This window comes from Bufo bufo, chromosome 8, assembly GCF_905171765.1.
Source record: "Bufo bufo chromosome 8, aBufBuf1.1, whole genome shotgun sequence".
In the NCBI taxonomy this organism is placed as follows: Eukaryota; Metazoa; Chordata; class Amphibia; order Anura; family Bufonidae; genus Bufo; species Bufo bufo.
The window spans coordinates 117338104-117353997 of record NC_053396.1 but is presented as its reverse complement, the minus strand read 5'-3'; the positions used below and the strand labels follow the sequence as shown (position 1 = coordinate 117353997).

The 15894-nt window shown below is 41.8% G+C and overlaps 1 protein-coding gene across 1 annotated transcript in view; it reads left to right on the top strand.

Moving 5' to 3' along the window:
* Nucleotides 1–15894, top strand: part of TENM1 (teneurin transmembrane protein 1) — an 840365-nt gene that overhangs the window by 702445 nt on the left and 122026 nt on the right. Inside the window, 2 exon segments of the mRNA XM_040405386.1 lie at nt 5595–5615; nt 8256–8488. Of these exon segments, the coding sequence (XP_040261320.1) occupies nt 5595–5615; nt 8256–8488 (254 nt within the window).

The window sequence follows — 15894 nt, the reverse complement described above, 5'->3', positions numbered from 1 at the left end:
TGAGCGCACTGCGTCATTGGTTGCTATGACGCTGTGCGCTTCATGCCGCTGCTGCTGTACAGTAATACATCCCATATAGATCATACGAGTGCATTACTGTACTGCGGCGGCGGCACAAAATGCACGGCGTCATATCAACCAATGACGTTGTGCGCTCCTGCACTAAGCAGGGTGCCAGTCCGGTATCTCACGGACAGTGTTCCACAGACGTGTGAATGAGGCTTTACTCAGTTGTCGGAGTAAGTTTTTTTACATCTACCTGTACTCCTTACAAGCCTGCCGCCTGTATAGTTATCACATGGCCATTTGATATGAAATTTTGGGGCTGGAGGTAAGAAGATATGCAGGACAAGTGCTTTCACTACACTTCACTACAGATCCTGTCCAGACCTCACAAATTCTTATTTCTATAAGAGCTGAAGAATATCAGAAAAAGAGGACACTTGCTTTTGAACCGCCATCTGTTAGGCAGAATGGATAGCCAGTGCACTGTAAAGCCTGAATTACGCCTGAAGGTTTTCCGGCAGATGATTATTAACGAGTGTTCGTAGTACCGCTCGTTAGCCATCATCTGGCAGTCTAAGGCTACATGCACACGACCGTTGTGTGTTTTGCGGTCTGCAAATTGCGGATCCGCAAAACACGGATGGCGCCGTGTGCGTTCCGCAATTTGCGGAACGGCACGGACAGCCATTGATATAACTGCTTATTCTTGTCCGCAAAACGGACAAGAATAGGAAAGGTTATATTTTTTTTGCGGGGCCACGGAACGGAGCAACGGATGCGGACAGCACACGGCATCTTTTGCAGCCCCATTGAAGTGAATGGGTCTGCATTCGAGCTGCAAAAATTGCGGCTCGGATGCAGACCAAAACAACGGCCGTGTGCATGAGGCCTAATACTGCTGCCAATTGCCCGATGAACAAGCAAACGCTTGATCATTGGGCAATCCAAATCTTTTGACCATTTACAAAATCATCATTTGCAGGTGGCAGATCGTGGTGTCTAATCACAATCTGCTGCCAGCAAACAATGATTCAGAATAGGGAAGAGCGATGGTATAACGATCACTCCTCCCTATACTGAGGAGGAGATCGCTGCATGTAATAGCAGTGGTTCCCCCGCTGACGAGTAGGCGATTGCCAGGAGGTAACGTTTCCTTCCTGATAATTGTCTGTTAAATCAGGCTGTGCAATATAGCCTTTACACTCATCGCTGCCATATAAGCATTCATCTAGGAGCCCCTAGTTCCATCCTCGTCACACCATTAAACTCTGACCTCCGTCACATTGTTAGTATGAGAATGAATGGCTCCCCAGCTTCTCCACTGTATTCCCTGTATACGCATACAGAGAACCCAGATGCATATGAAAGTGATGTTGCTACTGGGGGGGTGTGATTGCCAGGGGGCAATGGCGGCCACCCGCTTTCTGCGGGCCCACATATTTGAGTGGTCTTCAGGGTCACCAGATCCACTTATGATTGCCTGTTTGCCAATTAATTTAAATGGGCAGCATGTCATACTACATTTCTCCTGCACTGACCCTTAAACCTTCCCCTGGAAATAACAGGAGAATACATCTGCTGGACCTGAGCCGATCTGCTTATTGCCTAAAGTCATCATTTAGACATGATGTTCCCTTTACGTGAAAATAAAACCAAGTGAATATGTAATAACCCATAAAATGTGCTGCTTTCCAGGAGATAATAATTCTCAGATTTCAGAGGTTACCAAGACCTTCTTGATCAGCCATTCAGGGGCGGACATACAGTACCATATGTGCAACCTATGCATCTGAACAGGGGCCCAGTTGGAAGAGGGGCCCACTGCCAACCTAAAAGCATCAGCTTACTGTTTATTAGATTGTATGTAATGGACTGAATCGATGAGTTTCATGGCTCATAGTAACTAGTGGATTGTCAGAGAGACATAGAGTATGATGAGCTATTGGCAATAAAGGAGCCCATATGCTGGCTGCCTCTGCCCCTGCAGCTATTAGCAGAGTATTCAACAGGATAAAAAGAAGTTGATAAAAAGTCCTTTCAATTCCATGGCATTTCTGTGTACAAGAAATAAAAGCGTAAACTGTACAGTGATTTTGCTACTATCCTCAACCCAAGTAGTCAAAGTAATCCTAGCATGAAACACAATATTTCCAATTTTCTATTAATGCATGAACGGTTCATTTACGATATTAGCATTTTTACAGTACCTAATTTTATGTGCTCAACATTACCCAACTCAATCAGACTTCCGCCTCTGGTGATAAAGAATTTTCATAAAAACTCACGTGGATACACTGTACTTTCTCAAGTAGAACAAACGGCAACATGAGATTACATTTCATGTAGCCTTGAGATTGTTTTCCTATAAATAAGTAAATGAATCTGAACTTGTACTTAGCAATGCAATTATTTGTTAATGACGAGACACTGCTAGGGTTCTTGTAGCACTAATTTAAAATGATTTGCAGAGCACCTTCAAAACAAGATGTTAAATGCAGAAAGTATATCCTGGGGCTACTCGTAAGTGTCAAAAGAATTAAAATTATCATTTCTAGCACTGTATACAGCAGAGTAGAAAGTAATCAATGGTATGTCAGTATATTGCCTTTGTATTAGTACTGTTATTGATACACCCATGAAAACTAAGTGGAATTGGGCTGCATTAGTAAGCATACTTGGAATATTTTTTTCATTATGATACTGAAAAAGGTTATTCTCAAATATTTCTTCTCACAAGGAATTTCTTCAGTTAGAAGCTTAAAAAAGACTTCCACATGATTAAAGTGCTTTACCATTTTTAATATCATTTGGGGTCATTGACCTGGAACTGTTAAAATTTACAGCATTAAAAACTTATGTCCATCTCAAAAGAGGATTGTACATTTCTAAGACCCCCATGATCACGGGGTGGGTCCATTTTTAAAATGAATGGGCTCCTGTACTGATTTAGAGCTAAGTCCTTCACTGTTTTCCCTGAAGCATAAACTCGATGGGGCTACAGCGCACTTTCATCCTCAGGATTGACGAGAGTCCCAGGTGTTGTACCTCCAACAATTAAAAGTGAATGCATATCCTCTCAATAGCAACCTATTTAAGGTGCTGGAAGGTTGATTTATGAATAAAAGCTTTCTTGACCCATGCAGCAGATTCTGTAAATTGTGATTACACCCTTATTGAGAGCTGAAGTGCGCTTAGTGTAATGCAGTCTGATGCCATTTTTAGGCTTTGCTTTTTTATATATGAACTAGAAATCTACAAAGAACAAAGTCAGACCTTTATTCTTTTTCTCTGTTAAAGGGGTTGCCCCGCGAAAAATATTCTACAATTTTCAAACCAGCACCTGGATCTGAATACTTTTGTAATTGCACTTAATTAAAAATTTAACATAGCCACTGAGCTACTCAATAAAATGTACTGTATGGCGCCACCTGCAGTTTTTTTCTTCTTATTTCTTTGACCTGCTCACTGAGAAGGCCGCACATGCTCAGTTTCATCCTTTAACTGCCTCCTGAGCTGTGATAGGGAGAGCTGAGACACGCCCCCTTAGCTTCAGCTGAAAAGACACCCCCCTTGAGCTGCCAGCTTGATATAAATCTAGCAGAGCAAGGAATTGGGAGATATCTGGATCCATATGAGGTACAGGGCTGGTTCTGGCTTTGTTAGAATGAGATTGTCATGTACTATATGATGTCATGATGTCTAATTTTCATTTTTTACATTGGTCATGGGACTTACTTGATGGTGGTGCCAGAAGTGATCATATCCTAGCAAGGAAATAAACTGTTAAGGTTCCAAAAGGTTCAGTAATGTGACTCTAGATCTTTTTTTTGGCACAGATTAAACATTTGCTATATATATAACTATATATATATATATATATACTATAAGAAAAGTGCCAGTCGGAAACCTTAGTTTGTTTTAAAATGTATTCGGTTAATAACCCTGAATCTGATTGGTTACACTCGCACATTGTTATTAGAAATTTGTTAATTCATGAGGCCCAGTTGTCAATTACATGGGGTTCTCTTTTTAACCCTTATGCTGCCAGGGCTACTTTTACACTTTTGACAAACACAAATAAAATATGAATTATAAAAAAGAGCCATATTATATCCCAATACCCAAATATTTTCTGACTTAGGGCTCTTTCACACCTGCGTTCTTGTGTTCCGGCATAGAGTTCCGTCGTCGGGGCTCTATGCCGGAAGAATCCTGATCAGGATTATCCCCATGCATTCTGAATGGAGTGAAATCCGTTCAGGATGCATCAGGATGTCTTCAGTTCCGGAACGGAACGTTTTTTGGCCGGAGAAAATACCGCAGCATGCTGCGCTTTTTGCTCCGGCCAAAAATCCGGAACACTTGCCGCAATGCCGGATCCGGAATTAATGCCCATTGAAAGGCATTGATCCGGATCGGGCCTTAAGCTAAACGTCGTTTCGGCGCATTGCCGGAGCCAACATTTAGCTTTTTCTGAATGGTTACCATGGCTGCCGGGACGCTAAAGTCCTGGTTGCCATGGTAAAGTGTAGTGGGGATCGGGGGAGCAGTATACTTACCGTCCGTGCGGCTCCCCAGGCGCTCCAGAGTGACGTCAGAGCGCCCCAAGCGCATGGATCATGTAATCGCATTGGACACGTCATCCATGCGCATGGGGCGCTCTGACGTCATTCTGGAGCGCCCCGGGAGCCGCACGGACTGTAAGTATACCGCTCCCCCGCTCCCCGCTCCTACTATGGCAACCAGGACTTTAATAGCGTCCTGGGTGCCATAGTAACACTGAACTGACGGTTCCGTCTTCAAATGCTTTCAGTACACTTGCGTTTTTCCGGATCCGGAGTGTAATTCCGGCAAGTGGAGTACATGCCGGATCCGGACAACGCAAGTGTGAAAGAGCCCTTAGCCCTTCATACTCATGTGCACCTTCATGCAATTTTGCAGTTTGACATTTAGTAGAAATACATAAAAAGTCATGGTTATCCTGACGTAGCCTCTCACCCAGTGAAGCCAGTACTCTCTGCTCTGCAGTGATGAGGGGCAAGCACCCCAAAACAACTGTCTGCAGATGAGGTGCTGGCCTATTATCCAAGTCATGCTCTGGCATTAGAGGCAGAGCTTGCTAAGAGCTCATTAGCATACCCTCTTCCCAGAATTTCAGAGGAGCATTGCGTGGCCTATAAAGCTCCTCATGCTATTTAGGCACTCTCTATAAGAAGATATAGTATACCCCTAACATTGACAAGATGAGCTTAATAGACATAGCTCAGGGATGTCTATTAGGGTTACATGACTATTTTATTATTATAGTCATGGATTACAAGGATAAATGTCAGTAAATGACTCTAGTGGTCAAATTTGATGACTTATTGGAACATTTTGTGTTGAAGTTCATTCATTCATTTAGTTATTCTTGACACGTTATGCAATGTTAGGGGTGAGTCATTTTTGACATATTCCTCTAATGCTAGTTTAATCACTGAGGTGCTTATTTGCTTTACTTGTGTGCTGTGCCTTTGTATGCAGTAAACTAAGATTATTTCTATTTCTCTTTTTTCCTGTATTACTGCGGACTTGATTTATTATAACAGAAACAGGGACACGAGACACAGGTAAGTGAATCACCAGTGCAGTCATTTGTAACTATTGATTTACAATACGAGAATTTTTTTTTTTTCAACGGATGCAATATATTACTAATCCAGTCAAGAATCTAATAAATGTGTACATGAGCAGTATTCATGGCACAAAGGGATTTCATCTAATGCCATTTTTTGTCTGGCTATGTGTATAAGATCAAGCCATCATGTTTGTTCCTATCAATCAATCATTTATAGAATGTGCCCTCCAACAACACAGCATTGCAAATCAGCTCAGGATCCTTACAGTATACAGTGTTCAGGCTCTGTCTATATCATATGTATACTGACAGTGCCCGTCACGACCTTTGTGGTCTGGCGAGCTGGTGGACGTGAGGCGCAAATCACAACCGGATTAGACAAGTACGGGTTTATTGGTCTCTCAATAAACCCGTACTTGTCTAATCCGGTTGTGATTTGCGCCTCACGTCCACCAGCTCGCCAGACCACAAAGATCGTGACGGGCACTGTCAGTATTTCTAGCAATTAACGAAGTGGCGACTTGGCCCTCACCCTTGGTTCTTTTGGACACGGCAGCTCCAACCTGATACCTAGCTAATCCAGCGGATCTTAATCACGGTTGCACCCAATCGGTGCAACCCAAACAGGTGAGCAGCACATATTCACCTTAAATTGAAGAACGCTGTTTCATCTTTACCTATTTACCCTATGAGCGCCTTTCTCATCCTGTGGCCACATATTTGCTATATCATATGTATGGCATGAATTCAACGTAGCTGTTTCAACAGTGCCGCCGAAGCCACGTTTCAGTGCCATTGAAGGCATGTACAGTACCTACTTATACAGGTCAAACCTATGAGAAAAAGACACCAGTTTGACATACGTTTGGTCAGTAGAAGTCTATGAGCACATTAGATATCTAGGTAGCATGGAACTGAAACATTATATGAACAGAAGCTGTAGACACTTCAGCTTATTAGACATGGGTACAATTAGGAGCATCATTCATTTTGCTAATGACTTATGTTGAGGCCCAGAAAATGACTTATGTTGAGGCCTACTTTCTCCATGTCCAATATAAAAAAGATTCTGTAAGCCATCGTGGTTTTAACTGTTGTTTTTTGTAACCTATTGACTTACTGGTTTAATAGCTCTTTGGTAAATAAATTAAAAAAAATAAGTAGTTTATGCTGGATACTGCAATGTTTTGAAGATATCTTTGCATTATAGGAGGTAATCATTGGCTTGAAAAGTTGTTACTTGACGGTTCTTTCGAATTTCTAGAGTATTAGTCTATGGTACTAATAAGAAGCCATAACACTTGGCTTGCTTTGATGTATGACCTTTTGGCTTGTTGTGATTTTCCATGTTCCACTTGCATATATTTTCATCATCATAAATAGCGGCAGACTGTTTACGTGCATTGTCAAAATTTTAGAAATTTAAACCCAAGGGTGAAACAATGACTAAGTACACCAAACAGCTATTATGCACCTGACACTTTCCCCACTGCTAGGAAAGATTAAAATGTTTGCTAGTAAAGCAGGCACTCTAATTGCAAACGAGCCATCTCCATGACAACATCAATCAATCAATCAATGATCTGGGGTTGAATGTGAAAATCTCTATTTTCCACTCAAGCTGCAGAATTCAATTGTTATATCTCTAAAATACATTTGTTAGACATTACTAAAACATTTTCTCTCGGTTAGGATAGAAAATATTATCAAGGTCTAATAATATTTGATTGTAAAGTAGCATCAAATTTTAAAACTTGGTTATATATTGGTCTGTACATTACCACTTCAACTAAGAAATGTCAGCACTTTCTTCTCTGTGAAATAAGCAGAGAATGGAATAGTCTTTTACAAAAGTTGGACAATCCCCACATCTTGTTAGAAGTGAGTTTTGTCAATAAGCCGATCCCAAAATGTCTCCTTCATGTAACCGCAGGCAATCAGCTGCAAACTGATGGAAATCTAGCAGTGAATGTTCAATTTTTCTGCTCCACCACAGGATAAATTAAGCATTAAACAATGCCCATTCAAATCAATGGGCTGTCTGCAAATTGCAGGACAGGAGAAGGCCTCCTGGTTGAGAGATATTGTTCTGACACTGCTCTCCTCTCTGAAAAAGAGATAAGGATCCTCAGCCAAGGATCCCCAATATTAAATGGGTTGTCTAGCCAATAAAAAAATAAAAAAAAAGGTTCATAATGGCGTCAATAAAATAAATCATAGTCAACTTACCAATCTCGGTTGCTCTTATTCCTATGGTTCCAAGGAACCCTGCCAGTCTCTGCTTCCTTGTCCCAATAAATATAGAAATATGACAACTCAGCCTATATCACTGGCTGAGCTGGGTCACCATTGCTGCCAGTGATCGACTGAGCTTTCACATTACCTGTTTTGAGAGGGACCAGGAATTAGAGACCAGCAGGGGAACCCTGGAGGCAGTTTTGGACCAGTATTTTCATAGTATTTTCATCTCATGTTGAGTAATCTGAGGGAAGAATTAATAATACTCATGAAAACATATCTGACATAGAAGAAACTGCAGTTGCATTATAAAGAGATATGACATGCAGCTGAATTAACCACAACTATGTAGATATACAATATAAATTGTAATCCACCATATTCTCTCTTCCAGTACTAGCCCAGCTCATAAATATTATTTGGCCGTGGATCCCTCCTCAGAGTCTTTGTACTTGTCGGATACCAATACCAGGAAGATCTATAGAGTGAAATCGCTTTCTGATGTTAAGGAGCTGTCAAAGAATTTTGAAGTGGTAGCTGGGACAGGCGATCAATGTCTCCCATTTGACCAAAGCCACTGTGGAGATGGAGAAAAAGCAAATGATGCTTCACTTAACAGTCCAAGAGGTAAACTGAAATAAAAAGTAAATAAGTATTTTAATTTTGCATGATGACAAATGATATTTTGATGTTTGAGTTTGGTAATGTATCACATTAAAATAACTATGAATAAAAATGATCAGTTTTTAAAAGGGGTTGACCAGCCTTTTTTATTTTTTTTTACTATTTTTGAATTTTAACCCCTGTCTGCTGCACTTGTAGAAAAAAACAAACTCACCTGCTCCCCACTATTAATCTGTGTCATTCATGGAGCTGTAAATTTTAATAGATGCTAATAAATTCAAGTTTTAGAAGATTTCCATTGCAGGGCGTTTTTTTCTTCACCTGCTCCCCACCCCTCCATTCAAGCTCCCTGGCTCCATTCACTGGTCTTCTGGTCCCCATCTGTAAACCTCCAGACAAACTGGGTTCTATGCACTGCTGCAACCAATTACCGACCTCAATGACATGTCCCTTGATGAGACGTTACCACTAATGCCAGTCATTGGCTATAGCGGCACATGTGACCCCATTTGTCTGGAAGTTTACAGACTGGGACTGGAATACCATAAAAGGAGCCAACGAGCCAGAACAGAGCAGCGAAAAGCAGGTGAGCATGTTTATTATTCCCACATGTACAGCAGGCTGGAATTGAAATTTTAAAAATGTTAAAAAAAAGCTGATCACCCTTTTTGAAACACTTTTCTTTATTTATTCTTCCATTTTCAAACACTTAGATTCACTTTAAATCAAGAAAATGGTGAATTGATTCTACCATCTTTCGCTTCTAACCTAGGTGTATGCTTAGACCAACAAGGTTTGTTTTTTTACCCTAGATGTCTATCTCAAGGATGTGAAAGACCAAATTCTGGAACCATCAAGGTTGTCAATTAAGTTAATTAAAACTAGTTGTGACGGAAGGAAAGGAAGAATGCAGCCCAGGACTCCACCCGCACCTCTGTCCCTACCTATTTGCACGACCCATCCTATCTGACAGCGTACAACTTGACGGCAGTCCCTAGCTTAAATACGTGCAGGGGCCTAAAAGCAAAGGGAAAACCGTGAACAGAGTCAGGGAAGCAAGAGTCAAAAACCAGGAGGTCACGCAGTACACAGGGAAAAACACAATAGAAAGGTCACAAACAAAGCCGAGGTCGGAAGCCAAGAGGTCATGTCAAATACAAATGGAGGTAGCTAGGTCGAAATAAAAAACAAAGCCGAAGTCAAAACAAGCAAGGTCTCAATATATAAAGAAAGCTGGTGAGGGTAACTGGACCAATCGCAGGCAACCTGTGACCAGCAGGCTGCCTGTTTAAATAGCAGGAACAAGTGAGTCACGTGACGTGGTCAGCGTCACGTGACCCAAGTCCAGACCAAACTGTCTGAGCGCCGATTACTCACGATCGGCACTCAGTTCACACATCAGCTAGGAGGACGCCGACCGCGCTGAGGAGGCGAGGACGCCGGCCACGTCCTCGCTTCTGCACAGAGGCATGACGCTGGCGGCGCAGGAAGGAGGAAGCGCGTCGCCAGCTCCCCGTTACACTAGTACTGTGCTTAAAAATAATTACTCTCACAATAACAACTTTGCTTAAAGGGGTTATCCCATGAAAAATAGTATTAATAAATACAAACAGCATGTTAAAATAATAAAGTAATTTGTCAACTGAAATATGTAAAAAAAAATATTGCATTGGTGGCAATAGTAGCACCCCTACTTTTTTCCCACTGCCAATAGCAATATTGAATAGTGAATCATGCTATGGCATAAGGCAGTCATCTTGGTCTGATAGCCTCAGCACATGGCTGTGGATTATTCTAGTGTGGTGATGCTTCTTCTTACATATCAGAGGAGAAGCGTGAAACTATCTGCTTCCTCCATCAAGTAGAAAAGTAACATAACCAGACTGGAATAATGAGAAGCCAGAGCTAGCAGACCAAGATGAAGAATGTATCCTTATCCACCACAACTTGATTCACTAGGTGGACACAGCTGTCAGCAGTGATGAAAAAACTAGGAGGCACTACCTTTGCCATCAATGTAAGTTATCTTAATAAAGTCAAAACATTAAAAATGTATTAACTGGGCATTGTCATGGGATAACCGAATTAATGAAGTATTTTCAGGCTGGCCACTTACAGTTGCGCACTATTGCCACGATTATATAGAAACATAGAAGAATGACTGAATGAAAAAACTATATGGTTCATCTAGTCTGCCCTTATTACTTATCTTAGGATAGACATGTGTTTACTACTGAACTACTCTTTCGGTGTAAAAATATTGGGCCTGATCTACCTCCCAACTTATTTTAGATTGTGCCTCATGTTCTTGAAGTTTGTATTAAAAACATTTCCCTTCTGAACCTTATTTATGCCTTTAACATATTTAAAAAAGGATTTGATCACCCCCCCCCCTCCTTCTTACCTCATTTACACAAGACATTTCTGCCTAGTACAGGGCTTTTTGAGAACCATCAGTAAGCAACAATGAATCTCCTCACCCAGCAAGGAGGAATCTCCTCGTCCCCAGCTGCGAGTGTCATACAGATGGAAATGTCTATCAAACCCTCCACCATGATTTGTTAAACCACCAGACTTTCATTGGTTGTTAAAAAAAAAATCCATTGTGAAATAAGTCTTGTCTACCATGGTCTAACGTTTTCTAGGGTGTCATAGCATTTTTATCATCATGGAATGGAAAAATATAACTTTCTGGGTGGGTTCCATAATTACTTATGTTTTATAATTAGGTCAGAAAGTTTCTTTATGAAAGAAATTTTTATTTAATCATATCTGATTTAAAACTTCTGTTTTCTTGAAAAGAGCATATAAACCCCTGCATCCCTGCCCTTATGTTTGTCCTTAATATCTAGTTAAATATTGTAGCAATTTGCAAATCAATCTAAGACAGGCGATTACACAAAAATCACATTCTAATTAGACTTCTATAAACTTCTGAGCATAATTAACTATTCCCTGGTTGTGCAGACATGAGAAATATGTTCGTCAATAAATCAAAATCAAAGACAAGATAATTAATATTTATTTAGTACTTAAAAAACATTCAACAAAATGTAAATTGTAGTTGTGATATTAATAACTTGTTATATGATGTAGTTAAAAAAGTGTTTTGCCTGCAAAACTGCAATACTTCTGTTATCAGAGAGATACTGTGAAATACATATGTTGCTTCTACAACAGACACCTTTGCATTAAGAAGAATGTATTCCAAAACTGTCAATGTATGCGAGCTCAACAGATTCAAACAGATAATGGCAGAAGGTGGTAAAAATGTAGATCATTACTGTGGATACAAGCTGTGTAAAAAAAAAAAAAAAGAAGAAACATAATTAAAACTTAAAAGAGGCTTTCTAAAAGTAAAACACTGAAGCCCTATCCTTAAAGACATCTGTCAGCAGATTTGTACCTATGAAACTGGCTGACCTGTTGCATGTGTGCTTAGTAGCTGAAGACATCTGTGTTGGTCCCATGTTGGTTTTAATTTATGAAAATTAGGCTCTAGGAGCATTGGGGGTGTTGCAGTTATACCTAGAGGCTAAGTTCTCTCTGCAACTTTATTTAACTAGCCTCTTAGTGGCTCACTTGCGTGTATTAAAACATTTGTTTAGATGTCCCACATTATAATACTGAACTGCTTTGCTAGTTCATTACATAAAGAGAATACAAATAAACTAAGTAAATGGGAAAAAGGAATTTTAAGGATTAACCTTTCAATAGAGAAGTAGTTTTCTATATTTAAGTAAACCAATTAATTTACTTTCCATGAACAAAATACAAAAAAAAAAGCCTGACAGGAGAGATTCACTCAAAAAAGTGCCAAAATAAGTGAGCATTTGCTGTGCTGTGCACCAAATTTATTGCGTTATAGTGTTATAGACACTTTTCTAAAAAATGAGCATTCAAAGTTAGGATACACAATGCAACAATGCATGAAGGCCATAAGCTTCCCCTGGTTGCTTGTGGTAGCATAGTTTACATTTTAGCAACTAACAATCTCATAAACAACTCCAGGTCAGGGCAGGCAACGAATAATCAATATGGAGGTCAGGCACAGGTCAGGCACTGGACAGGTAATATCCAGGAAACAGGCAGAAAGTCAGTACATGTGCAGACAACATAAACTGCACACCTTTGCAGGTTACTAACAAGCTATAAAACCTGCTGCTCGGGTACCCTGCTACAGAGGAAGGAGCCTTAACTACCCCAAGGTAGCCAGCCATAGGCTGGAGCAGATTAAGTTGCATGTGCACCACCCCTTTAAAAGCCAAAGGTAGCACACATGCACCCTACGGGCAAAGGAGAAGAGGCCTTGCCAGCAAGCAGGCCACTGCTTGTGTGGAGGGACAGAGCAAGCCCTGTAGCTAGGCCCAACAGGAATTGGAGAAAAGGAGGTGGGTCCACGCCTCCTTTTAGAAACACGGGACTAGTAAGTCAAGCAGTGACTGCCATCCTGAAAAAGATGGTCTATCATTAGAATGTGCCATGACTTTATGATCGGTAGGGATTAGTGTTGATCGAGCACCAAAGTGCTCGGGTGTTCTGGTGCTCGAGTAGAACACTTTGGAATGCTCGGGTGCTCTACAGAGCACCCGAGCACAATGGAAGTCAATGGGAGAACCCGAACATTAAACCAGGCACCCCCTGCTCTGAAGAGGGGAGGGTGTCTGTTTCACAGGAAAAGGTCAGAAATTGATAGAAACACCACTGAAATGGTTCATGAACAGCATGGGGAGGATGTCTGGATACCGGGCGGGAGGCATCCGGGCCTGTGTCTTGGACAGGGGATTAGCCAGCACATAACACAGGGGAAGAGGAAGCAGTGGTGTGACCCGCAGACACTGATTGTGGACCCAGGCGTTCGGCCCACCTAATAGGGTGCTTTGATGCCATGTGGTGGATCATGCTGATGGTGGTGAGGTTGCTAGTGTTCACGCCCCTGCTCATTTTGGTACGGCATAGGTTGCAAATGACAATTCTTTTATCGTCCGCACTGTCCTCAAAAAAGCGCCAGACTGCGGAACACCTATCCCTTGGCAAGGAATATTGCCGCAAGGGGGTGCTCCGGGTAACAGTTGCGAGCCTGTTTGGTGTTGTCCGCCTTTTCCCTTTTACCACCCCACTGCCTCTTCCAGCCTGTTGCGGTGCTGCGGATCCCTCCCCCTCTGTTCTGCTGTCCTCGCTCGGCTTGCCACCTTCCCAGGTTGGGTCAGTGATTTCATCGTCCACCACCTCCTCTTCCACTTCCTCACTCTGGTCATCCTCCTGACTTGTTGACCTAACAACAAGCTCAGTTATTGACAACTGTGTCTCATCCTCATCATCAACCTCTTGAGACACTAATTGCGGTTGACTTATTGGCAACTGTTTTTCATCATCATCATCATCATCCACCTTGTGAAACACTAATTTCCGTCCCCCACCGTCATCTTCTTGTGACTGTGGATGCTCAAGAGTTTGGGAATCAGGGCACAAGATCTCCTCATGTCCCTCTTCCAGCCACCTTGGTGAGAGGGCCAAATCAAGGAATGGCGCTGAAAAGAGCTCCTCGGAATAACCGAGTGTGGGATCACTTGTTTGCCAAGACTCTCCATGGTGGGAGGAAGGAGGATCAGGGTGAGGATTCTGTTGACCAGACTCTTGGCTACTGAAACTGGACTTTGTGGAAGACAGGGTGGTGCTTAACTGACTGGAAGTATTATCTGCTGCAATCCAACCGACCACCTGGTCGCACTGGTGTGACTTCGAGAGTGGTGTCCTGCGCCACCCTGCAAACTTTGACATGCAGCTAGGTATCGTTAATGAGTGTGTTTAAGTGCTCTCCCCTGGGGGACTGACACATTTATACGCCTCGATCCCCTCTCACCATGCAACTATGGCTGATCTACAAATTGCCACTTATAATGTGAGGGGATTTAACTCTCCTTCTAAGAGAAGCCAGATTTTTGCGATGCTACGCAAAGAGGGGTCGGATGGGTTGCTTCTCCAGGAGACACACTTCAGGTTCAACCATTACCCCAACTTGGAATTCTCACATTACCCTGTCTGGTTCCATTGTGGTGGTGGTTCTTCAGCATCCGGGGGTGTGAGTATCGGTTTTAAAAGAAAAATCCCATTCAAATACTCAGAACATACTCAAGATCCTGATGGGAGATACCTCTTGGTGAAAGGGAGTATTGGACCTCAGATCTACACATTTGTTAATCTGTATGCTCCCAACACCAAACAAACATCTTGGTTTTCCTACATTTATAAAATCATTGAGTCCTTTAAAGATGGTATTGTAGTGATGGGAGGCGACTTTAACATTGCGCTTGACCCTTTATTAGACATATCCTCCCATAAATCAACTCACTCACTGAACTCACTGAGACGGGTGAGAGATGTTTTCTGGAACCTACACCTAGTCGACTCTTGGCGTACTCTGCATCCCAGTGATGTAGACTACACCTTTTTTTCACATGTACATAACACATACCATCGTATCGACTACTTATTTGTATCCAAGGAACACCTCCAGCACTGTTCAGCGGCAAAGATCGGCTCTATCCACATATCCGATCATGCACCTGTATTCCTCACAGTCTCGTCCCCTACACGTAACACTTCATGCTTCAACTGGCGTCTAAACGAATCTATTATAGGAGACCCCAAAGTCATTACAAAAATATCTTCCCTACTAGAGGAGTACTTCAAATTGAATGCTAACCCCTCTTTATCCCCTCAAACTATTTGGGATGCACATAAACCCTTCATAAGGGGACACTTCATTAGCATTGGATCATATACCAAGAAACTAAGGGAACAAAATATAGCTTCACTCCTCATTAAAATAAAAAAACTTGAGACCCTACATAAGCGCTCCTTAGCTGATTCTCAACGTCAGGAGCTTGCTAGTCTTAGAGCTGAACTGAAAGCCTTACTGGATGCTAAATCCGCTAAATATTATCTTAATTCGCAGCATAAATTTTATGCTCATGGCGATAGGACTACCAAGTTCCTGATGAATAGAATTAAGGCAAGAAGAGACAGCAATTATATACACCAGTTAAGCTCCCCAAATGGGGAAACCATTTTCTCCTCAAACCAAATAGCTAACCAATTTAGAGCCTTCTATGAGGAACTCTACAACATCCCTCCACCTCCTTCCTCTGAAAACCATCTATCTTCAATCTCCTCCTTTCTAGAGGCAAACACACTCCCTACACTCACCGATACTCAGAGAACCCTGCTAGCAGCTCCCTTTTCAAACGAAGAACTATCTGTAGCCCTCTCCCAACTGCCCCTTGGAAAAAGTCCTGGCCCTGATGGCCTCCCTTCATCATATTCTAAAACCTTTAAGACTCAACTACTCCCACACCTTCTTAATGTATGCAATTCTGCAATCCAAGGTAATACCCTTTCTAGGGATA